This window comes from Schistocerca piceifrons, chromosome 11 (genome assembly GCF_021461385.2).
Source record: "Schistocerca piceifrons isolate TAMUIC-IGC-003096 chromosome 11, iqSchPice1.1, whole genome shotgun sequence".
Lineage (NCBI taxonomy): Eukaryota > Metazoa > Arthropoda > Insecta > Orthoptera > Acrididae > Schistocerca > Schistocerca piceifrons.
Genome location: NC_060148.1, coordinates 14,185,014 through 14,211,264, shown reverse-complemented (window position 1 = coordinate 14,211,264; position 26,251 = coordinate 14,185,014). Strand labels below are relative to the sequence as shown.

At 41.0% G+C, this 26,251-nt stretch overlaps 1 protein-coding gene across 14 annotated transcripts in view; it reads left to right on the top strand.

Moving 5' to 3' along the window:
* The window catches only part of LOC124720011 (basement membrane-specific heparan sulfate proteoglycan core protein), an 801,341-nt gene that overhangs the window by 671,633 nt on the left and 103,457 nt on the right, over positions 1–26,251 (top strand). For all 14 annotated transcript variants that reach the window (XM_047245254.1, XM_047245262.1, XM_047245258.1 and 11 more), the window contains 7 exons: positions 3,471–3,622; positions 10,031–10,208; positions 14,554–14,705; positions 16,310–16,433; positions 18,358–18,667; positions 20,522–20,666; positions 23,601–23,718. In XM_047245254.1, the coding sequence (XP_047101210.1) occupies positions 3,471–3,622; positions 10,031–10,208; positions 14,554–14,705; positions 16,310–16,433; positions 18,358–18,667; positions 20,522–20,666; positions 23,601–23,718 (1,179 nt within the window). The remainder of the gene's footprint in view (positions 1–3,470; positions 3,623–10,030; positions 10,209–14,553; positions 14,706–16,309; positions 16,434–18,357; positions 18,668–20,521; positions 20,667–23,600; positions 23,719–26,251) is intronic.

Sequence of the window (26,251 nt, the reverse complement as noted above, 5' to 3'; positions counted from 1 at the left end):
CTTGTGCTTGTGAAACTCTGTTCCATATTAAAAATTAAGGAAGAGCTGATCAGCTTGTCAAAAATGAAAGAAGAGTCATCAATAAATAAAAAATACCAGGTCGAAGGAGCCTGGAGAATCCTACCCGAAGAAACTGTCTATCGAGATTGACACTCGAACCAGCACAGTGAAGAAGAAAAGAATCTCTTATTTCTTTCTTAAGGAAACAGGATTTTACAACAATTTAGAAAGAAGACAAGTGGCCGATGGATCTGAGAAATTCAGTAAGATCTTCAAGCAATTGGACTCAAGGTAACAGATGCAAAGAACAAAATTAAATAAATATTCTTCTAAAGAAACACAAATATTCAATGGAAATTACAGGTGGGAGGGTTTTAGAGATTTCAGACAAATTGTGCAGAGTACTATTGGAAAGACCGAAATGGTATTGGGCAGATGGCATGAATTGAATAGTACAACTTTCAAAGAAAAGTTGAACTCTGTGTGTCTCAAGTGATCCACTGTGGCCACTAAAGTTAGTAATAATGATAATAATAATTACATCATCTTATGTTTTTTTAGATAATGTAATGATATTTGATAAACTACTATCTGAAAAAACTGCTTAAATATTCAGGCAAATCTCAATAAGCTTTCAAAATGATGCAAAGATTGGCACTTTGCTCTAAATCTGTAGAAGTGTCAAATTCAGCATTTCACAAAACACAGCAAAATGCATATGGTGCTGCCATTGTAAATCCAAACTGGCACGGTCGCAGCATAACAGTTTCTGCAGTATTCGGGTACTTGAGGAAAATCTACATTAACCAGAAGCTGGATGAGACTCTGTGTGAGCGTCAGTATGCAGAACTGTTGTCATCGTACGGCAGCTGTGTTCGTCACATGTTGTTCTCGTCTGTGTCATTACTGTTACTGTCCCGTCCATTTCGTGTTGTGCATCGTCCGTGTGTATATTCTCGTTTATCTCCTGTTTGTCGAGCTCTGCCCAGAAAATTTGTTTCAGGTGGAGTTTCTTTCCATTTTGTAGTAGTTTCAACATTAATTTGTTTTTATTTTTTACAGCTTTTGTGTTGTTTATATTTTTTCAGCTCCTTTTTATGGTGATGGATTAATTTTGTAGTTTGAGTGAAACTGAGTGTTATTTGTTTTTTCTGGTGCAAAATGAAAATTTATTCTGGCTGAATTTAATTGAAAAGTAAAATAAATTATTAAAATGGTTGCAAATTGGCAGTCGAGTAAATGCAAGTTGTTTTCACAAACCACTGTTACACTTGTAAAGTATTAATAATAAAGTGGACATTTCCAGAATAGATAAATTTATGTGGTTATCTTTAAAACCAGGTGTGTTTTTCTGGTTTTTGATGTGTACTGTCATATTGCAACAAAGCATTCAATTTCAGCAAGAATCGTACAAAAAATAAATTTTTACGACAGTGTTTTTTGATCTTATTGTTTTTGTTCCCACTTACTGCTGTTGTTTTTGACAGAGACTATTTACAGAGAAACTCACATAAAAATGATTACGACTAACCAGTGTTCGTCTCGTACTGTTTTTTCAGTGATGATTCTGAGATGAATTTATCTTATTGCACCGTGTGTTTAGTTTGGAATATGTTCTGTAATTGCAGCTTCTGCTTCAGGTCTGAGGTGGTTGGGTCTGCAGCCTGTGCTTGCTTCTGAACTGTTGTCTCCTTTCATTCTCATTTTGTGTCACCTTGTCTATTTTTAGTGATATGTAGAATATGATATCATTTTGCTAAGTTGTGAGGGTTAGAGAGTGTATGACAAAAGTTAATTATCTATCAGCATTCACTGATACAGTGTTCACTGAATACAGAGACCTAAATTAAGATTTCTGTGTTGGACTTTTGTCTAATTTAGCAAGGGATGCCCCTCCTAAGAGTTGTCAGACTGATTCGTCACATGTTTCGTGTGGTAATGGAAAGTGTCGATTTGTTTCCCATTATGAGCAAAGTTATTTTTAAAGTCGAATTTTATGTGCTCACTTGATAGAGTCCAGTATGATATATGTTTTATCTGTATGTATTAACAGAAACATTAAAAAAATAATGACCAGAGCTCCAGTGGCAGCTGTGCAGTGCTGCTTCATGATGGTAGCACTCGACATGGTTCAGAGTGACACACAGGTTGGCCGGAGCACTGGTAATTCATTGTATTTTAATGTTCCTGTTAATACGTATCAATACAAAATATATCGCACTAGACTAATTTTAGGCCACTCTATCAAATGGGCACATAAAGTTGGTGACTCTTAGGAGGGACATCAGTATAAAAGTGACGTATATGGTCATTCTAGAACCGTAAGTGAAGTGCTGATCTAGTAGTTGCAAAAGAAGTTGTGCACACCCCATACATTAAGTGTAGAAAGTATGAGGCGTAGTCAAAAAATATTGTGAGGGTGAACTCTAGCAGCAACTGCTGACACTGAAACCATTTGGTGTAACTTGTCTGATTGGCTGAGCTGTTGAGACAGTCAGCGACATGTTGGAACATGTTCTTACTTGCCAGTCAGCATCCTGAGATGTATATTAGAATAAATTAGTTTTTCTGGAATTGTCTCACTATTTTCAGGGACTAAGTCTATCCATAACTGCCCACATATATTTCTAGAATTCGCAGTAGCACATATTGCGTATGTGAGATGTTGCAGCGTGCACATCGATGGTAAATGCAAACTGTAAACATCTTCTTTAATTAATAGGCTCCAAAATCTGCATACAACAAACCTCAGAGCTTTGTAAGTAAATTGGGTTCCATTTCAAGACCTTCAAAAGAATTGAAATTATCGTTATTTGCACTTTAATTTTCATATTCTTGCAGGAAACTAAATGATCCTGTGACTAAATGTGCTTATAGTGCTCCCTTGGGGAGTTGCAGAGATTACCTTTACATCTGTCGATTCCATCTCAATAGAAACAACATACTTGGTTGTAAATTTATAATGTCCTGAATCCAATCATAAATCTGGTCTGATCCTCAGTAAACTCATATTCTGTTGACTTTTGTAACTAAATCGAATGCCTTCTGGAATGCAGAAGACACAATATTGACCTGGGTGTCTTTGTCTACAGTGCTCTTCATTTTAGACATGGGAAATGGGTACATTACGTGACTAAGGGAACTAGGAATAAAATTTTTGAGATTTGGGAAATGAAATTCCGAAAGGAAATTGTACTGTGGGCTATAGGATGGGTCTATGGCAAGGAGATATTTGTTCATGCGTTTACAATAACTGCACACGAGAAAATTATCATGGGCATAATGTGTAGGGGATTACGTGCAGTGTAGTCAACCTGCACAACGTAATCATGCAGCCGTGTGTGTGTGATTTACATTTAGTGGCTACGACATCCCAATAATCATTGGAAAACTTTCAGTTGTTGGCACTAGTATGATATGTGACATTGTATGCGATGCAGCAGTTAATGTTACTGTTGTTTAACATGCAGAACGACCACCAATTGTGACACCATCACCGTTGCCGGGATCTACTGACTCTCCGCAGCCGACCATAACGGTCAGAATTTCTGAGCCATCCATCCAGATTGTTGAAGCCGGCAGCACTGTCCGCTACAGGTGCACTGGAGTGTCTATCTATGAGGTAAGCAGTTTACGGCACTCATTCTCCTTTCCTAAACATCTGAGAAGGAAACCCAACCTGTGGCTTATTTGCCGATATGTACAAGGTGTGTTCACAAAGAAAGTGAAATTTTTATTTTTTTGGAGAAGTCGGGGAATTTTACGAAGGTCAGGAATAAAGGAAAGGAAGTAACTTCTTTAGCAAAGACAGGGAATGCTTTAAATCTGTTTGCTTACATGCTTTAAACTGATGTACAGTAAGAATAGTTGATAGATTTGTCAGTATTGTTTTAGTCCCCATTTTCATAAACAGGCACATATTTTCTGGACTGATAAATGTTCATTTTCTAAGATTTTTTTCCTGTAAATATGTTATGAAAATGTTACCAAAGAAAACTTTTTTCACTGAACAATGGTTACACTCTAATCAGTTTGTTGGATTATTAAGAACAGGACCTGCAAATGTTGAGGCTTACCTGGGGGAGGGAGGGGGTTATTGTTTCTAGAAATTAGAAATTCAGCCATCCAGTCAATTCCAAGCAAACCTGAGACACATTGTGTGTTGATTTCAAAACACATTGGATAGTCAGCTGAATCGTTTTGTATAAGGGACGATGTTTCAAAAGGCAAACCAATATGGACTTTGAAAGTTGTAAATAGTAAGTTTTCGTAACTCGTGCTGAGATGTTGAAGAAACATTCAAATTGACTTTTTGAGATAGTACAGTTGCCTCTTCTTCAAAATGGAGTGCAGCAGAGTGCAAATACGAGGGCTGACTGAAAAGTACTGCCTCCACCTTCGTAACTCTTCAACAGTTGGCAGCATTGGTATGCGGCAGGTACTTAGCTTGTTCCGTAGCCCCTTCTCTACAGTTCCAGTTGGCAGGAAGCCTTAGCATTGAACAGTTGTGTTGTTAAAATGTAAAGTATGGAAACGTGCGCAGACGGTCCGTCAATGTGATTGAAGAAATGTGCAGTCATCGAATTCTTGACAGCAGAAGTTGTCACCCTAAAGGAGATTCACCAGAGAATGAAAGCAGTTTATGGTGAGTATGTCGATGCGAGTACTATGTGTCGTCAGGCAAGTGAATTTAAAGATGTTGAGGCGGGAACTTCTGACCTGCATGACAAACAAAGATATGGATGGCCTGTGACAGCAACCACCGAGTTTCACAAGCAAAATGTTGACAGATTGATTCAAGACGATCGTCGTATCACTCATAGCGAAATTGCAAGCACAGTCGGCATTTCACAAGAACGCATGGGTCACATTAATGCTTTGCTTGGCTGTCGGAAGATCTGTGCACGATGGGTACCCCGGATGCTGACTCCCAAAGCCATTCAATTGTCAGAGGAGACGAAACGTGGGTACACCATTACGACCGAGAGATGAAACTTCAGTCTATGGACTATTGACACAAAGACTCGCCACAGAAAAAGAAATTCAAGATGCAGCCCTCAGCTGGAAAAATTACGGTCAAAGTGTTCTGGGACGCAGATGGTGTTATCCGTGTTGAGTTCCTTGATCGTTGACCGCGGAACAACTTATCCATGTTGATTCCCTTGATCGTGGAACAACAATAAATTCAGAGTGTTACATCACAGCGCTACAAACTCTGAAACGACAGCTAACAAGGGTCCGAAAGGAAAAGGGAAATGTTTTCTTGCAGCATGACTATGCCAAACCACACATTTCGTGTGCCACCACAGCAGAACTTCAGAAGACTGAATCTCACCACTGTACGAGGTGCATTCAAGTTCTAAGGCCTCCGATTTTTTTTCTCCGGACTAGAAAGAGATAGAAACATGCGCATTGTTTTAAAATGAGGCCGCGTTCATTGTCAATACGTCCCAGAGATGGCAGCACCGTACGGCAGATGGAATTTTACCGCCAGTGGCGAGAATGAGAACTGTTTTAAATACTTAGAATGGACGTTTTCCTTACTTGAACAGCGTGCAATCATTCGTTTTCTGAATTTGCGTGGTGTGAAACCAATTGAAATTCATCGACAGTTGAAGGAGACATGTAGTGATGGAGTTATGGATGTGTCGAAAGTGCGTTCGTGGGTGCGACAGTTTAATGAAGGCAGAACATCGTGTGACAACAAACCAAAACAACCTCGGGCTCGCACAAGCCGGTCTGACAACACGATCGAGAAAGTGGAGAGAATTGTTTTGGGGGATCGCCAAATGACTGTTGAACAGATCGCCTCCAGGGTTGGCATTTCTGTGGGTTCTGTGCACACAATCCTGCAGGGCGACCTGAAAATGCGAAAAGTGTAATCCAGGTGGGTGCCACGAATGCTGACGGACGACCACACGGCTGCCCGTGTGGCGTGTTGCCGAGCAATGTTGACGCGCAACGACAGCACGAATGGGACGTTCTTTTTGTCAGTTGTGACAATGGATGAGATGTGGATGCCATTTTTCAATCCAGAAACAAAGCGCTAGTCAGCTCAATGGAAGCACACAGATTCATCACCACCAAAAAAATTTCGAGTAACCGCCAGTGCTGAAAAAATGATGGTGTCCATGTTCTGGCACAGCGAGGGCGTAATCCTTACCCATTGCGTTCCAAAGGGCACTACGGTAACAGGTGCATCCTACGAAAATGTTTTTAAGAACAAATTCCTTCCTGCACTGCAACAAAAAGGTCCGGGAAGGGCTGCGCGTGTGCTGTTTCGCTGAGACAACGCACCCTCACATCGAGCTAACATTACGCAACAGTTTCTTAATGATAACAACTTTGACGTGATTCCTCATGCTCCCTACTCACCTGACCTGGCTCCTAGTGACTTTTGGCTTTTTCCAACAATGAAAGACACTCTCCGTGGCCGCACATTCACCAGCCATGCTGCTATTGCCTCAGCGATTTTCCAGTGGTCAAAACAGACTCCTAAAGAAGCCTTCGCCGCTGCCATGGAATCGTGGCGTCAGCATTGTGAAAAATGTGTACGTCTGCAGGGCGATTACGTTGAGACGTAACGCCAGTTTCATCGATTTCGGGTGAGTAGTTAATTAGAAAAAAAATCGAAGGCCTTAGAACTTGAATGCACCTCGTACAGCACCCTCCATACAGTCCAGATTTAGCACGATAATGAAAGACTATCTGCGGGTACATCATTATGCTTCTGATAAAGACGTTGAGAGAACTGTGAGACTGTGGTTGTGGAAACAGAGTTTTGACTTTTCCGTGACGGCTTCAGAAAACTTGTTCATCGTTGGCAGAAATGTATCGAAGTCGCAGGTGATTAAGTGGAAAAGTGAATATTGGTAATTTAAGATCACATTCTAAGGATTATTTCTGCATTTGATTTATTAAAATATTCCCATCCAGACCCAATTAATGAAGGTGGAGGCCTTACTTTTCATTCAATCCTCATATTTTATCAGTGCCTCATTCTCTATTTTTATGATAAACTTAAATAAGCTGCAGCACTGGTGGCTATGTTACGTACAGAAAATAATGAGAAAATAGATCATTGAATTGCTCTGGGGATGGTGAAGGTTGGTAAATAGATGTGAAATTTTAAAAATTTGATATATGTAGAAAGTACTGATAATTTGTGAAGTAAGAGTCGAGAATAAGGGAATATTTGTTCATTTAGCCATGGAAATTCAGGAAAATCGTGAACCAAGTACAGGGTGATTCAAAAAGAATACCACAACTTTAGGAATTTAAAACTCTGCAACGACAAAAGGCAGAGCTAAGCACTATCTGTCGGCGAATTAAGGGAGCTATAAAGTTTCATTTAGTTGTACATTTGTTTGCTTGAGGCGCTGTTGACTAGGCGTCAGCGTCAGTTGATGCTAAGATGGCGACCGCTCAACAGAAAGCTTTTTGTGTTATTGAGTACGGCAGAAGTGAATCGAAGACAGTTGTTCAGCGTGCATTTCGAACGAAGTATGGTGTTAAACCTCCTGATAGGTGGTGTATTAAACGTTGGTATAAGCAGTTTACAGAGAATGGGTGTTTGTGCAAAGGGAAAAGTTCTGGACGGCCGAGAACGAGTGATGAAAATGTAGCACGCATCCAGCAAGCATTTGTTCGCAGCCCAGGAAAATCGACTCGCAGAGCTAGCAGAGAGCTGTAAATTCCACAATCAACTGTATGGAGAGTCCTACGAAAAAGGTTAGTTATGAAACCTTATCGTCTGAAATTGGTTCAAGCACTGTCTGCAGCTGATAAGATTAAAAGAATCGATTTCTGTGATTTTATCCTTGCTCAAATGGAAACAGGTGAATCTTTCGTTTCAAAGATTGTGTTTAGTGATGAAGCAACTTTCCACACTAACGGGAAAGTCAACCGTCACAATGTCTGTATATGGGGCACTGAGAATCTGCAGGAAACAACTCAGTATGAACGTGACTCGCCTAAGGTGAACGTTTTCTGTGCCATTTCAGCCAATAAAGTTTTTGGTCCCTTTTTCTTCGAAGGTGCTACTGTAACTGGACTACAGTATCTGGAGATGTTAGAGAATTGGCTGTTCCCTCAGCTCGAACAAGAAGCACAACAATTCATATTTCAGCAGGATGGAGCGCCACCACATTGGCACTTATCTGTCCGTAACTACCTGAACGTCAACTACCCGAGGCGATGGATCGGCCGCCAGGCAGCCCGTGACAGAGCACTTCATCACTGGCCTCCAAGAAGCCCTGATCTTACCCCCTGCGATTTTTTCTTATGGGGGTATGTTAAGGATATGGTGTTTCGGCCACCTCTCCCAGCCACCATTGATGATTTGAAACGAGAAATAACAGCAGCTATCCAAACTATTACGCCTGATATGCTACAGAGAGTGTGGAACGAGTTGGAGTATCGGGTTGATATTGCTCGTGTGTCTGGAGGGAGCCATATTGAACATCTCTGAACTTGTTTTTGGGTGAAAAAAAAACCTTTTTAAATACTCTTTGTAATGATGTATAACAGAAGGTTATATTATGTTTCTTTCATTAAATACACATTTTTAAAGTTGTGGTATTCTTTTTGAATCACCCTGTATTTTATCTATGGTGCTGGTGGTATACAGCGCCCAATATTTGTAACATGTGGTCATAAGCTCTGTAAATAAAGATGCATGTGTTGTTCATGGGGAGCATTTAAAAATAAAGGAAAGTTACAAACAATGGGATGTAACAATATTATGAGAAGGAAAGTTGTTAGTCACAATATAGTGGAGCTGCTGAGTCGTGGTTAGGCATGACAAAAAGCTTCTCACAATTAGAGCTTTTGGCTGTTAAGGCCTTCGTCAGCAATAGACAGACTTAAACACACACACACACACACACAAACGACTGCAGTCTCAGGCAACTGAAACCACACTGCAGGCAGCAGCACCAGTGCATGATGGGAGTGGCAACTTGGTGGGGTAAGGAGGAGGCTGGAGCCGGGAGGGGAAGGGATAGTATGGTGAGGGTGGCGGACAGCGCAGTGCTGCAGGTTAGACTGGGGACAGGAGGGGTGGGGGTGAGTAGCAGAAAAGGAGAGAAATAGAAAAGGCTGGGTGTGGTGCTGGAATGACGGCTGTGTAGTGCTGGAATGAGAACAGGGAAGTTGCTTGATGGATGAGGACAGTGACTAACTAAGGTTGAGGGTTATGGGAACATAGAAAGTATTGCAGGGAAAGGTCCCACCTGCGCAATTTCGAAAATCTGGTGTTGTTGGGAAGGATCTATACGGCACAGGCTCTGAAGCAGTCATTGAAATGAAGGATATCATGTTTGACAGCGTGTTTAGCAACAGGTTGGTCCACTTGTTTTTTGGCCACAGTTTGTTGGTTGTCATGCCTACATAGAATGCAGCACAGTGGTTGCAGCTTAGCTTGTAGACCATATGACTGGTTTCACAGCCCTGCCTTTGCTGGGATAGGTGATGTTAGTGACTGGGCTGGAGTAGATTGTGGTGGGAGGATGTATGGGACAGGTCTTGCATGTAGGTCTGTTACAGGGATATGATCCACGAGGTAAGGGACTGGGAGCAGGGGTCGTGTAAGGATGGACGAGCGTATATTGTGTAGGTTCGGTGGACGGCAAATACCACGGTGGGAGGGGTGGGAAGAGTAGTGGGCGGGACGTTCCTCATTTCAGGGCACGACGAGAGGTAATTGAAATTCTGGTGGAGAATGTAAGTCAGTTGCTCCAGTTCTGGGTGGTACTGAGTTACGAGGAGAATGCTCCTCTGTGGCCGGACGGTGTGACTTTGGGAGGTGGTGGGAGACTGGAAAGATAAGGCACAGGAGATTTGTTTTTGTACACAATATTTGTCTGGAATGGGAAGAAACCGTAATGTGGGGTTCAGTGGTAAATACTGTCTGCAAATCACATCACAGTTGTTCGTAGAGTACCGGTATGTGTATAAATAATGTGACCCGAGAAGCTACAGCAGCAGTAAATTGTCTACAGTGTTACTGACTTGCCAATCCTTTTTCCAGGTTCCAGTGAGCCTGGTCTGGACCAAGGAAGGCGGAGAGTTGCCGGATAGGGCTTACGACGACCGCCGCGGCACACTCACCATCACCAGTGTCGTGCCGTCTGACTCTGGCACCTACATCTGCACGGCATCCGACCAGTACAGCATCCAGACGAGCCGCGCCGTGCTCACTGTAGGAGGTCTGTATCCTGTCCCGCTGCTACACTCTCAACCTGACTGTGTTTTTAAATGAGTGCTCGCTCGTATAGGCTTTCTTTATCTCGGTCACTAAATGCGGCGTTATTGTAACTGATCTATAGGAATGTCTTTGTGTACAAAAGTTAAGTTCTTCACTGCGTATGGAGGACAAAAAGGAACACACACCTACATTCGGTCCAGTAGCTCCTCAGTTGGCACCACAAGGCTGAAAACATTCTGCACCAGTCCTCCCACCGAGGAAAAAATCCTCGACAGCACTGGGAATCGAACCCGAGTCCTCTGTGTAGCAGCCACCTGTGTTGACCATTCAGTTCCAGAGGCAGACAAAAATGTGAAGTGCCTAGAAGACACGGTCAGGTGTCAGTGTAATTTTGTATATATGCACCTCATCAGTGAGTATATGTATGACTGGAGTTGCTATTCTCTGTGACAAATAGTAAGACCACCAGAGTACATTAGTATTATTAATGTTTAGTGTTGTTATCAGCCCTGGTAGGGTATATAAGGAGCATGATACACTATGTGATCCAAAGTATCCAGACACCTGGCTGAAAATGACTTGCAAGTTTGTGGCGCCCTCCATTGGTAATGCTGGAATTCAGACCGGTGTTGGCTCACCCTTAGCCTTGATGACAGCTTCCACTCTTGCAGGCCTACATTCAATCAGGTGCTGGAAGGTTTCTTGGGGAATGGCAGCCCATTCTTCGCGGAGAGCTGCACTGAGGAGAGGAATCGATGTCGGTCGGTGAGGCCCGGCACGAAGTTGGCGTTCCAAAACGTCTCAAAGGTGTTCTATAGGATTCAGGTCAGGACTCTGTGCAGGCCAGTCCATTACAGAGATGTTATTGTCATGTAACCACTCTGCAACAGGCTGTGTATTATGAACAGGTGCTCGATCGATGTTGATAGGTGCAATTGCCATCCCCAAATTGCTCTTCAACAGTGTGAAGAAAGAAGGAGCTTAAAACATTAATGTAGGTCTGTGCTGTGATATTGCCACACAAAACGATAAGGGATGCAAGGCCCCTCCATGAAAAACATGACTACACCATAACACCATCGCCTCCAAATGGTACTGTTGGCACTACACACGTTGGCAGATGACGTTCATCAGGCATTTACCAGCGTTATGTATGGCTTATGAGTAGCTGCTCGACCATGAAATCCAAGTTTTCGCACCTAACTATCATAGAACTTGCAGTGGATCCCGAAGCAGTTTGGAATTCCTGTGTGACGGTCTGGATAGATGTCAGCCTATTACACATTACGACCCTCTTCAACTGTTGGCGGTCTCCGTCAGTCAACAGACGAGGTCGGCCTGTACGCTTTCTTGCTGTACGTGTCCCTTCACGTTTCCACTTCTCTATCACATCGGAAGCAGTGGACCTAGGGATGTTTAGAAGTGTGGAAATATTGCGTACAGACATACGACACAAGTGACACCCCATCACCTGACCATGTTCGAAGTCCACGGGCTCCGCGGAGTGCCCCATTCTGTTCTCTCACGATGTCTAATGACCACTGAGGTCGCTGATATGGAGTAACTGGCAGTAGGTGGTAGCACAATGCTCCCAATATGAAAAACAAATGTTTTTGAGGGTCCGGATACTTTTGATCACATAGTGTATGACTAGGAAAAACAGTCGTATAATGTTCAAATACAGCATTAGCAGTGCACTCCTTGACACAGTCCTGGCTATCAAATACCTAGACATAACATTGCAAAGTGACATGAAATGAAATGAGCACATAAGATAAATGAATGGTCAACTTTAGTTCATTAGGAGAATTGTAGGAAAGTATAGCTCATCTATAAAGGAGACCACACGTACAGCACTAGTGTGACCCATTCGTGAGTACTGCTTTAAGTGTGTGGGATCCCCACAGGGTCAGATTAAATGATTACGTACGAGCAGTTCAGAGGCTCGCTGCTAGATTTGTTACCAGTAGGTATTACAGAGATACTTCATGAACTCAAATGGGAATCCGTGGAGGGAAGACTATTCAGAAAATTTAGAGAACCTGCACTTTTGGCTGGCTGCGGAACAGTTCTGCTGCTGCCAGTGTGCATTTCAGTAAGGACCACGAAAACGAGAGAAATTAGGGCTCGTACAGTGGCATACAGACAGTTGAGTCTTTATATTCAGAGGAGTTAGTCAGTGCTTTGTCCTGACTACTAAAACAATTAACAGTTAATGAGCTAAGAAATTTCAAAACCATCACATACTGCATTGCAGAGTGAAAAGTTAATTCTGAAAAAATCAACAGTTTATTTTATTTTACTTATTTTTAAATTGGTACACAATGATATGACACCTGTCCATCACTTTTAAGTTAATGACTCAGAGAAATAACCATCTCAAATTAGAGGTATTAATTGCAGCTGACCATTTAATCATAATTCTTCTGCCTAGATTACCTGCATTTTTTTATTCAGCTTAATTTATAAATTTCTCTCAATGTTTTTTGAACTAGCACAAATTCAAAACCTATGTGAAGAAATGTAGTTATATCTTTATGCACAATATTCACCAGAGTCAAATTTGCCTTTCCATGCTGCTAAAATATGGAATGGAAGAACAGGTTTTCCAAAATGGCTTGTGGAGTTAAAAGGTAAATCCTTATATGCTAGAAAGCTTTTTTGTATAGTTGATGATTAACATGTAGTGTTCAATTAATGTAAATGCTCGTATTACAGACATTTGTGTTTTACTAATGGACTGCAATAATAAACAAGGAACAGTGTAAAGGGAGGAAGCTAATTTCTCTTTTCTTTCTTTAGGTATGAGGGCTCTAGGGCTCTATGGAAAATAATCTCCATTCTGCTACAAGAAAAATACTCAAATATGTAAAGCATATTTATTAGAAAAATGTTAAAACTGTGAGTTTGTGTAACTTGACCTAATCGCCGTTCAGATACTCTTCTATGGCATAAAATTCTGCCTTCTGAGATTGCAGCTCTATGAGACAGCATCTTGTTCTTTATCTGAGTCAAAATGTTGGTAGCCACTGTCAAGAAACTGCATCGCTTGTTTTGGATGGCTCGTCTGTTTTCTTAATGTCTCACAATGGGATTGAGAATTGATTGTCCTTCCACATTCCACAAAATCCACGAACAAGTTTCATTTAGCATCCCAAAAATTTCTGTGTGCGCACAGTTTGGGTCTGCAGCATAAATTTTTCATGAAAACGTGACGATAAAATCATAACAAGTGTTTTGTATTAAGCCACCTGTGTAATTGCTTTGGGCCATTTTTTCATTTCCATTTTGAATTGGTCGTACTTGTCTCATTTGCATGGCACTGAACTTATTAGCCTTTTTGGGTTCCTTTTGGCACAAGTATTGCTCTGACTTGCATTTTCTGTAATTCCAAGCATATTTATGAGTCATATAAGATGACATCTTTCTAATTCTCAATTTAATTCCGATTTTCATTTATATTCTGATGAATATGCTTATTGCATCACTTTGCCTCCTAGGAGTGCTTTATAAGGTCTTCCCAGTGATACCCAAATCAGTGTCCTAGCTAAATCAGTGCCCATGCTACGCTGCTTTATAACTTTTACACAAAACAACATGGGCGTGCGACTACACTGATATGACATCATAGGCAAAACAAACTTCTACTGACACGATCTATCAGTTATGGGCTCAGCCATTGTTTATGCGCTATTACTCTCTTAATTACTACCAGTTCAAATCCTGTCCCCCACGTGAGGTGATATAAATCCGTACGACCGATTGCCGCGTACATTGTGCTTGTAAGCATTTGAAAGCAGTCCTATTTCAGAACTACCAAAAGCTGAAAATAAAGCCGATTTGTGAATTTAGTTTTTGACAGCGACGTTCTCGTATGAGTACTTCTGTTTTCTTGGTGCATCTCATTGTCATAGTTTGTGCAGCTGCATACAAGAGCACTACACAGCCTATTAGTATGACAGTTAAATTCTGATGGTGATGGCTGAGGAAGTTGTCGGTAGCTCAAGTTTACAAACAAATCTTATGCAATAAGGAGATTGAGCTTTGTGATTTTTTTGTCACTTCTTCACTGTTCTGAAAAGTGTGTTACAGAAAGGGTTTAACATTTGACAAGATTTTCAGTGGTGATGCTACGCTAATTTAAAACAGCAGTTGTTAAGTGAATGAGATGGAATGTGGCATTCTTCCTATTGCAGTTCTGCACATACTGTGCTTTGGCACAAGTCAGTTAAATGATTGTTTCACCTCCCACATCTTCACATGCTACAGGAAAATTGAGGTCACTTTTTTGACAGTCTCGGTATTTTAGTGTTTCATCTGTACAGTGTACAATTTTGCTCCCACAGGGTCCGGTTCAGAACCACCGAGAGTCGAAGTGCGGCCTCAGTACCTGACCGTCAACGAAGGCGACAGCGCAGAGTTCGAGTGCTCCGCTTCGGGAATACCCCAGCCCGACATCAGGTGGACGCCAGATGAAGGCCGCCAGCTCAGCCCACAGGTACATCACTCAGATATGCCTGCAAGGAATTGAGCTTTGTTTCTAATGTGTGGGCTGTTTCAAGAGGAGTCATCTAATTTCTCGAGACTGATGTTCAAAGACTACAAATTTCAGTGTCTGTGGTTTTCACAAAGAGACCGTATGGGTAGTGCTCTTCAGATTCCTTCACGCTTGAGAGGCAATACGATGGTTGATGGGTGAATATTAATTTCCTAAAACAGTACGATCCATTTCTCATACACTTTTTTTTTTTAAAAAAAAAAACGTCTTTTGAGGTCTGGAAATTTCTAGCTCTGTTAAATATAAAATTCAGATTACTTCAATTGAAGTAACTGGATAAGTATTTAGCATTTTGCTTTTGTAATCATGAGGTTGCTGGTGTGATTCACACTTATTGCGGCATACACGTGGTGTTCCAGGAGGAATGGTCAATATTAAGGGATAAGAAGGATCTATTATTTGGAACAAACACCCTTCTAACGGACATATTCTCTATTTTGAAAGGTTTCTCATGTTTAATGTACATTGGTATTTATTTTTTGTATTACTCAATACGTTGTCAGGTTTACACATCTACAACAGCTTGTAAACATTACAAAATCTTTTACAAAGTACAAAATGAGAAATACGTGTTTTAACACATTCACCTTAAAGCATTACTGTGTTGCAAAGTGCTCTCATTCTCAAACATTCAATGAACAAAGTCCGAGTATTTGTGAATCGTCAGTTACGTTGCTTCAAGACTAACGTGCAGTTTCTAATTTTAATAGTCATCTTATTGTGCTGAACTTCTAGCATAAGAATATACCTCCATATTACATTTTTAGATTTGGTCAGTAATTACACAAAAAATTAAAAATCAAAATGTTGTTGCCCCTATGCAGCAACTGGTACTAGCTTCCATGTCTCAGGATAGTGTTTTGGTAATATAGATGATGATATAGTACCACAAGTTGGGAGACTTACGTAGCTATACTTCTTTCTGTAGCCACTTGTGCAACAGAAATATTTTCGTAAGACTTTTTGGGAATACGAAATAGAGTGATCACGTAGAATCAAACTTGGGTAAAGCAGAAAACTAAAGTAGAAAACTAGGGAAATACAGTCCGTCTGTAAAGGACATTGCTTACGAAACTCTCGTGCAACACATCATAGAATGTTGCCATGGTGTGTAGGATCTGTAGCAAATAGGGCTAATGGGATATTGGAAGTATGCAGAGAAGGGCAGCACAGTTTGTTTGACGCTTGAAAGAGTGTCACAGAGGTGCTGAGAAACCTGAATTGTTGGATGTTAAAAGACTCAAACTACCATGTGAAAACCCACAGGGCTTAAAAAACTGGCAATAATTGAGGAATTTAGAAATTTTCTCCCATTCTCTTTCTCTGCATCACTCGCGTAGAGACCACAGAAACAAGATTACACTAATTACCACGTGTACCGAGGCATTTCAAGCAATCGTTCTCCCCGTGCCTCGTACGAGGGTGAAACAGGGAGAACCTCTAATAAGTGTTACAGTGGGAAGTACCCTCTGTCGTGCATGTAACATTCGTTTGTAGAGAATGTAACTAGATGTTTACTATGCAGGCTGCCTGTCTGTTTCCAGGTGTACTACAGTGGAGGCGTATTGCGCATACCGTCGGTACGCAAGTCGGACGAGGGTCGGTACACGTGCTCGGCCAGCAATCCTGCAGGAGAGGACAGGCGCACCGTCTACCTCTATGTCTCCGGTGAGTTCCTACAGTAGTTGACACTTCAAGCGGCTGCCACCGTCAGACTCGTTTACAGTGTAACCGTAGCCCAGCCCCGATTCTTTAAAGAAATGAATTCCCATTAGTAAAACATCCTTTTTACACAACTAAGTCTTTGACATTATATCTCGTGAACAGTGTGTTGAACAATCATACAATTTTGCAGATACAGTCAGTGGTAAATCTGGTTACGGTGTGCAAAATGTGGTACACAGTGAGTAGTAAACAAGTAAGAAATTAAAATGTTGTGCCAATGCTGAAGTGTTAATGCCCAAATAGGGAAAATGTAGTAAGCGATTCTTTCCTCCAACTACTTCGTGGCAATTGTCTGTGAGGAAAAGTTAGAAAAACTTTGGTATTGTGTGTCAAGTATGTTGGAAGTTGCTAACTACTCTCATTCTCCAACACTGGATGAATATAACCTGGAAAACTTGCACACCTTAAGTTACACTGCCTCAAGACATACACAGTTTCCAGCTTTAATTAACATAACATTCGTAATGAATAAATTATGACAGAATTTCAAATTTGGTCAATAGTTTTTTGAAATACTGAAAATGAACTATATTATGAAAATGATAAATTGCTATTAACCATATAGAAGAGACATTGAGCCACAGACAAGCACAAAAAAAAGTCTGCTATACATTTAAACTTTCAGCTGAAAGGCCTTCTTCCAAAATGAGAACACACACACACACGTGTTCACACAAGTTCAACTCACACACACAATTACTTTCTCCAGCTGCTGTGGCCAGACTGAAGACTACAATTTTGCATTGCGTAAAGATGATATCACAGTCAGTTTACATTCAGTCCAGTGCAGCCCATCATCAAAAACAAAACAGTCATATCATTATATAGAGCTCTAAACTAAATTTCAACTAGCATTGGGACCCAGCATTTCCCTACATACATACAGCATTTCTTTACAATGTTTAGCATGTGTATAAATTTGTTTCATTATATATTATCAGTTTTTGGGTACAAGATGTAGAATTCGTATCACTTAATGATCTGCACATTATGCAGAACTTTTTTTTTTCCCGATCATAAACTGAACTAATAAACCATCATTTTCATCTATATTTATTAATGGGTTGATAATTAATATTCTTGGATGTAATAATATTCCTTAAAATTGAACATTTTAGGTTAGGCTTCACTGGAACAGTTACAAAAATACAAATTGCTGTAACCAAAAGCTTTTATTGTACTATACTTTCCATCAGGGATTTTGGAAGATTATAACTTATAAGATCAGGTACATTTTATGACTGTTAAGAACTCCTTGATATATTGTTTGTATGACTTTTTGGCGGCAGAAGACAAAAAAAATTGGCAGAAAGCTAAGTTATGTGAATGTTCTAGGAGTTACAGTAATAACTCACCGAATAGAAAGTGGTGTTAGGTCATCACCAGACATACAAACAACACTGAAATCCTTTTTCAGTCTATAGCGCCTGCGCAAATACACACACACACACACACACACACACACACACACACACACACACACACACACACCTGTTGTCTTTGTACTGAAATAGCTTCTTCCTCTATGAGACAGTGTTATGGGGTTAAAAAGCTTTACACGAAATACATCTATGCTTCATTAATTAACATATCACGCATCATGATGGAGGTATAATCCTCTAAAACGTGTAGTGAAGTGTGTAATAGAGTAAATGTGGCAGGTTACTGCAGTTTGTATTTTCAGTTAATAATATTAGTTCTTTGTTTCACAATATATGTCAATAAAAGCTGTGTTTGAATGATGCTACTGTAGGGATTGTATACTTCAGTGTAGGTAAATACTAGATCAGTTGGCGACACCAGAGCGTTCAAGTACTCGTGTCAGTAGCCTCGTTACAGTGCTCGAGAAAGGTCGCTCTCTGTACAGATTCGCCAGAACCTTCGGTTCAGCTCACAATGCAGCCTTCTACGTACGACGGCCCTGAGGGTGCGACAGTGGTCCTGCGCTGCCTTGCCGGAGGCGTGGCGGGTGCGCCGCCCCCGCGCATTACCTGGAGCCGCCAGGGCGCCGAGCTGCCACCGAACGCCCGCCAGGACGAAGACGGACGCGGGTCGGCCACTCTAGAAATCCCGTCCGCAACTGCGGCTGACTCCGGCGTGTACGTGTGCACGGCTGTGAGGACGACCCCGCCGTCCTACACTACCAGCACCGTCAGGGTAGTCGTCACTGCCTACAGGTGAGGTGCAGATTTTGCCTCAAATTATTACTGTCTGCAGCTCCGTTACTACTGTGTCGTTAGTGCTTTGTGTATCACTGTGACACTTTTTTTTAATAATATTGTGTACTATTTATCATCTGCCATTTCTTATTTAAAGTGTTCTTCTGCATAAATCTTTCTTCTTCTTCTTCTTCTTCTCCCTTCTTTTTCAGTTGTGTTTCAAAAGGGTTCACTTTGATGTTCACCAAAGTAACACTTTTATTTCACATTATTTACTTTTGCACTACTTATTCTTTTACATGGAGTCTGACTGTCCTGACTGTGCACATTTGTAGGCGCTGAATGACAGACATACAATTAAAATACTGTTTGTTGTCCCAAATATCACTATTCTCATATTGGACCCTTTATTATCCAGTTCATTATGGAACCGTCATTGATAAGGAGAAGCAGGGGGAGGAATGTTACTATGTGCGGCTAGGGAATTGTCATTTGAGTCACACCAAAAGGTGGTAGTGCAGTTGTGGCAAACTTACCTGTCCACCATTGTGTGTTACAGGGGTAAGGTAAAAAGTTATTTTTCTATAAAATTATACTGGGTTGTCGACTGCACCGTATTGTAAAATCGCATACGGATTGTTAGATATGATATTTTGGTGATATTTCAACATGTGTCCACCCTGTCACTTTTGAGGCAAAACTGCTGCAAGTACCATCGTATGAGGGTATTTTTCACTGTTAACACTAGCACCACCACACAACCAAAGATGAAAGATACCAGATGTTATCAATATTGAAAATTGCCAAACTGGATGAGATAATATTAACTCTGTCCCTCTGTTAAGGAGAGAGCCGAATACTACGCAGAATTTAAACCGGACCCCATCTCTGTTTATTAGGTTATTTGCTAATTTAATTTCAACAGATTCCCTAATAACACTGTCTCACTAGCTGGAAGTGCACATGAAAGTTTCCACATTATTATATTCCGTAGACGACTGGTGTCAAGGCAGAGATCTGCAATAGCAGATTTGCTCTTTTGGTGTAAGTATGTGTCCTGCTTAGCTCAGTACATCGGCCCTCAATAGTCCTGATAGTCTGACCAATGTATGACATGCCACAACTGCAAAGAATACGGTAAACACCTGTTCTACGCAAACTGAAACTATCCTTTAAGGAACCTAAAGGGACCCTAATCTTAAGATGATTGTTGAAAAACACATTTCACGTCATATATCTGCAAAATACGAGCAGTTGTGTTGGAAACGTTCCCTAAGATAAAAAGGTGCCACCTCAGTATCATTTGCTTCAACGACTTTGAAGTGTCTTCACGGGAAAGATCTCCGGTAATTATTTTGACAGGTGGCTCAGTGGACATGGGGACATCCTGGAGGGACTGGAATGAGGAGAAGTCTGTACCCCTGTCAGGGATGGATCCCTGGACCTCCAGGGTTAGACTGTAATGCCCCACCCACTAGACCACCATGGTCCTACTATGAGAAGTAAATAAAAAATACTCTCTACATGTAACAGAAAGGAATATATTGAAAAAAAGCTGATGTGAATACATCGAAATATAAATTTAGAAATCTTTACCTAATGCTGCCACTCCCAGTCAAGAAACACATCCGTGTTGCCTTCATGTGGTGCAGTGGCAAGACACTTGATTCACATGCAGATGAATAGTGGTTAAAATCCCCATACAGCCATCTAGATTTATGTTTTCTGTGGTTTTCCTAAATATTGGATATGGTTGAAGTGTCATACTACCATAACCTGAGCACATGCTCCATCTCTTCTGATTAACAGGATACTATAAACCCTAATGTCCTTTCCTCGCTTCCTTTTCACATCGAGTTCTCATCTCCACAGGCAACCACCGGTCGTGAGCATCGAACCGGAACGTCAGACGGTGGCGCAGGGGTCGTTGGCAGAGCTCCGTTGCGTGGCTTCTGGTGAACCCACACCGGCCATCACTTGGAGCAAGGCCAATGAGGAACTGTCGAGCAGCTCGCAGGTAACACGACATCCAGTCCGTATCTGAGGTCACACGTACCTTAGTGCGCTGATGCTCGACTTGGGGGTGAGGGGACAAATTTTCACTTTGGCTGGCAGAGGGTGTTGTGGTCCTGGTGTAACATTCCTGACCACCAAACTTTGTGCTAGTTGCTAGTATCTGGGATTAAATTTCAAGCCTCTCCATAGCATGTGATCAAATGAGGCTGAGGGATGCTTGGTGATGACTCCCGGTGCTCTTTAAGAGGAGTAGGCTGTATGCCACAACAGGGAGCACATGCGCACACTTATGACACAACTTTCATATACAGTACAGAAATAGGGATCCTGTAGGTAAAGAAAAAAATCCTACCTACGTGATTGAATGACTCCAAGCCAGTGATTCCGTAGAACTGTAATTTCACTCGGTGCCACAAGACACGATCAATACTTTCACTGCACAGTAGTAATGGTAATATTATTGATGACAGCACCACTAAAGCAGAGTTTACTGAACACAGTTTTCTGAAATTCCTTCACCAGAAAATATGAAGTAAATATCCCAGAATTTACATCGATGACAGTTGCCAACATTGAGTAGCCAAAAAGAAGACATTCTCAATGTAGTGAAGCGGCTTAAATCACTTAAAAAGGTAAGACTTCTGGTCCAAATTGTATATCAGTCTGGTTCCATCAGTGTGTGCTGATGCAATAGCTCCATATGTAGCAATCATATACAACTGCTTGCTTTGCAAAATATCGGTGTATAAACACTGGAAAGTTGTATGTGTCATACCAGTACTCAAGAAAGGAAACAGGAGTAATCTGCTCAATTACACACCCATATCACTAACTTCTATTTTGAAACATATGTTCTGTTTGAACGTTATTAATTACCTTGAAGAAAATGAATTATTGGCAAATAGCAAACACAGATTCAGAAAATATCATTCTTGTGTAATGCAACTAGCTCTTTATATGCATGAAGTAATAAGTGATACTGACATGCGATCTCAAGTTGATTTCAGTTTTTTAGATTTCCAGAAGGCTTTGACACTGTTCTGCACAAGCGACTTCTAGTCAAATTGTGTGCATACACAGTATCATCTCAGTTGTGTGACTGAATTTGTGATCTCCTGTCAGAAAGGTTACAGTTAGTAGTAACTCATGGAAAACCTTTGAGTAAAACAGGAGCAATATTTGGCGTTTCTCAAGGAAGTGCTGTAGGCTCTCTGCTACTCCTGATATGTATAAATGATATAGAAGAAAATCCGAGCAGTACTCTCAGATTGTTTCCAGGTTATACTGTCATTCTCCATTTTGTAAAATCATCAGATGATCAAAACCAATTGCAAAGTGATTTAGACAAGATTTGTGCATGGCGCAAAAACTGACAATTGACTCTACATAATGAAAAAGTGTGAACTCATTTACATGAATAATAAAGGCAATACACTAAATTTCGACTACACAATAAATGACAGAAATCTAAAGGCTGTCAATTCAACTAAGAACTTAAAGATTAGAATTGCGATTAAATTGGAATCAGGTAATGTTGAGGGTAAGGCTGCAATTTATTGGCAGAACACTTAAAAGATGCAACAGATCTGCTAAATATACTACCTACACTACACTTACCCATCCTCTCCTGGAGTATTTCTGTGTGGTGTGGGCTCCTCACCAGATTATCATGCCATAGGGGAGAGAGTGCTACAAATATGATCCACAAATTGGGGCTGCAATAATGAAAACAAGAGCATTTTTTGTTGCTGCAGGATCTTTCCATGAAATACCAGTCACCAACTTTTTCCTACAAAAATGAACATATTTTGTTGATGCCCACCTAGATGTGGGAAAAATGATCATTGTATTAAAATAAGAGTGGTCACATGTTCATTTTTCCTGTGCACTGTTTGAGAGTGAAATGGAAGAGAAATAGTTTCGAGGTGATTCTTTGAATCCTCTGCCAGGCACTTATTTGTGAATTGTAGAGTAGTCATGTAGGTGTAGATGCTAAACTTGTAATTGTCACTGAATTGCATCAAGGGCGTGGGTAGAAGTCCTGTGTGCCATTTGCCTGTGGATCGTGCAAATTTTGTTCTGTGTGTTTTCATATGTTTAACTGTTTGTGTATTGTATTTTTTGAAGTTGATATTTGGGATCAGCCCAGCTTTTACCTTGACAAGTGTGGGAAAACCACCTAAAAAACACACTCAGGCTGGCTGGTGTACTAGATCTTTGTTTGCCACAGGGATTTGATTTGTGTTGCAGACCTCCCTAGCTCACAATTGAGTGTGCTGCATGCTAAAATGAACAAGCAAGTGAAAAACTGAAAACTTAATTCTTTAACTAAATTGGGACCCAGTTTGACATTCGTTTTAAATTACACAACAGAAACAAATACAGAAAAAAATTGTTTATACTCGGGTCTATTCTTGTATATCATTCCCTCTTTGCACAAGTTTTGAAAAACTGAAGCACAGATAGGGCATGAATCTATTGTGTGTGCCCACGGTTTCATCATAATTTCTGTGTAGTAATGTGATGTTTGATGATACTTTGGGAAAAAAATGGTGTACTGGTTGATGGTATTAAGTGGTTGGCTAACTATGTTCTTTTATATTTTTCACAAGAACAGTCGCATAACTACAGTGTTTCACAATTCAGTAGTTTTGACAACATAGCAAGAAAGAAGACCACCAGGTGGTGGAAACTGATTACGTCACTGTGAATGGTCATGTAACTGTTTTGTAAAAAAATTTGTAGAATAAATGAGCAATATAAACAGCTTTTCAAGAGCTGTTTTGAGGTCTGTGGGTGGAAGTTAAATACTTTGTGTAACATTTGTGACAAATTGAAACTACATCAGTACTCAAACCTGTGTTCCACAGACCAGTTAGCTGCTACGAATATCTGGTGCCCTGAAGCTGACAGCTGTTTGTCATTTGTATTACAGGCTGTAGGCCCAGTGCTGAGAATTCCCAACATCCAGGTCCAGGACCGAGGCATCTACATCTGCACAGCCGAGAGTCCGTCTGGAACGTCGCAGGCCTCTGCTGTGCTTGAAGTTGAACGTGAGTATCTGTACTGTGTACCGGTTGTTATCTATCTCGTTTCTTAGATAACTGAAAAATTGTGGAATCTTACACGGTATATTGTGATAGGACCACACTCCCACCGCGTGTTTTGAATGAGAATAATACGACAAGTTCCAGCACAATTTCAGCAAGACTTATTTTTTAGTAGCTGCTGAAAGATTACACACTGCAGATCTCGTTTGTATAGGGGGTTCTCGAAATTTTGTCTGCAAAATAATCATTCCAACAAGCGTGGCCTGGGTTTTCTTTCTGTTTGAAATAAACACCACCGAATCTGAAATACTTTCAGATAAAATTATATTTATTCATACTTTTTGTTAGTAAATACACCATTTTCACTATGAACACTGATACTCTAAATCCATCACACTGCACTTGTCACATAAACACGTCCATCTCCTTCCAATATTGACAAAGAAGAGGCGGGCAAGCCAACGTGTGCCCAGAAGTTGCAGACATTCCTGCATTCTAGATTCTTTGGTCTACTGACCTTAATAAACTCCAAAGATACATATAAATATATATATGCATTTAACATCTTAAACAAGTCCATTATTTATCATAAAAGAAAATATTCATAATTAAATAAATTAAACACATTTTCTGACAACATAATGAAATTACCTTAAATCTTTACTGTGGGCATCGTAATTTTCGCATGAGATAAAGTTTATCTCCAACCGTTAATTACATTACAACTGTCAATCAGTAATGATGTGAAGTTGCTAAATCGCCAAAGAGAATCACGCTTTTCATTGTTGGTAAAACTGGAAAGGATTGCATAGCATGATATCATTGGGATACGCTTCAAAATAGAATTTCATGACCGTCGCACATTGCTGGTTCAATGTTCCTGCAATTGTGTATATCAAAACGTTGCATTTGATTAGTCGATTACAAATTCAGGGCGTAGATTTTTCTGGAAAACCTGAAATTCTTAGGTTATTACGCGGTACCTGGAAAAATCGGGGAATTCTTAGAGAATTTCATAAAATCTCTGGGAACTCCGTGTTTTTAACCTTTCTCTGTAATTTAATTTTACTGAGTTCTACAAGTCACAGATTTTAAAATACTTAATTTAAAGTGTGTTAATTGTATGGATATTATTCCATGCAAATTGTCCATGTTTAAAAACTGCAAACCGTGGTGAACTGCTTATTGTCTAGTGTGTGCCAGCCATGAGGAAAGAAAAGTTGTTATTGTGATGTTAAAACACACACACACACACACACACACACACACACACACACACACACACACACACACACACACACACACACAGAAAGAGAGGGGTGGGGGGGATCTATCTGCAATTCTTGTCTATGATATGCTCATGAGAGAAAAGTCTTAATAGAGGGAAACATTCCACGTAGGAAAAATATATCTAAAAACAAAGATGATGTGACTTACCAAATGAAAGTGCTGGCAGGTCGACAGACACACAAACATACACACAAAATTCAAGCTTTCGCAACAAACTGTTGCCTCATCAGGAAAGAGGGAAGGAGAGGGAAAGACGAAAGGATGTGGGTTTTAAGGGAGAGGGTAAGGAGTCATTCCAATCCCGGGAGCGGAAAGACTTACCTTAGGGGGAAAAAAGGGACGGGTATACACTCGCGCACACACACACATATCCATCCACACATATACAGACACAAGCAGACATATTTAAAAGACAAAGAGTTTAGGCCTAAACCAACAACCTGAAAACAGCTTTCGCATCCCGCAACTACCCTCCCGACCTGGTACAGAAGCAAATAACCAGAGCCACTTCCTCGTCCCCTCAAACCCAGAATCCCCCACAGAAGAACCACAAAAGTGCCCCACTTGTGACAGGATACTTTCCGGGACTGGACCAGACTCTGAATGTGGCTCTCCAGCAGGGATACGACTTCCTCAAATCCTGCCCTGAAATGAGATCCATCCTTCATGAAATCCTCCCCACTCCGCCAAGAGTATCTTTCCGCCGTCCACCTAACCTTCGTAACCTGTTAGTTCATCCCTATGAAATCCCCAAACCACCTTCCCTACCCTCTGGCTCCTATCCTTGTAACCGCCCCCGATGCAAAACTTGTCCCATGCACCCTCCCACCACCACCTACTCCAGTCCTGTAACCCGGAAGGTGTACACAATCAAAGGCAGAGCCACGTGTGAAAGCACCCACGTGATTTACCAACTGACCTGCCTACACTGTGATGCATTCTATGTGGGAATGACCAGCAACAAACTGTCCATTCGCATGAATGGACACAGGCAGACAGTGTATGTTGGTAATGAGGATCACCCTGTGGCTAAACATGCCTTGGTGCACAGCCAGCACATCTTGGCACAGTGTTACACCGTCCGGGTTATCTGGATACTTCCCACCAACACCAACCTATCCGAACTCCGGAGATGGGAACTTGCCCTTCAGTATATCCTCTCTTCTCGTCATCCGCCAGGCCTCAATCTCCGCTAATTTCAAGTTGCCGCTACTCATACCTCACCTGTCTTTCAACAACTTCTTTG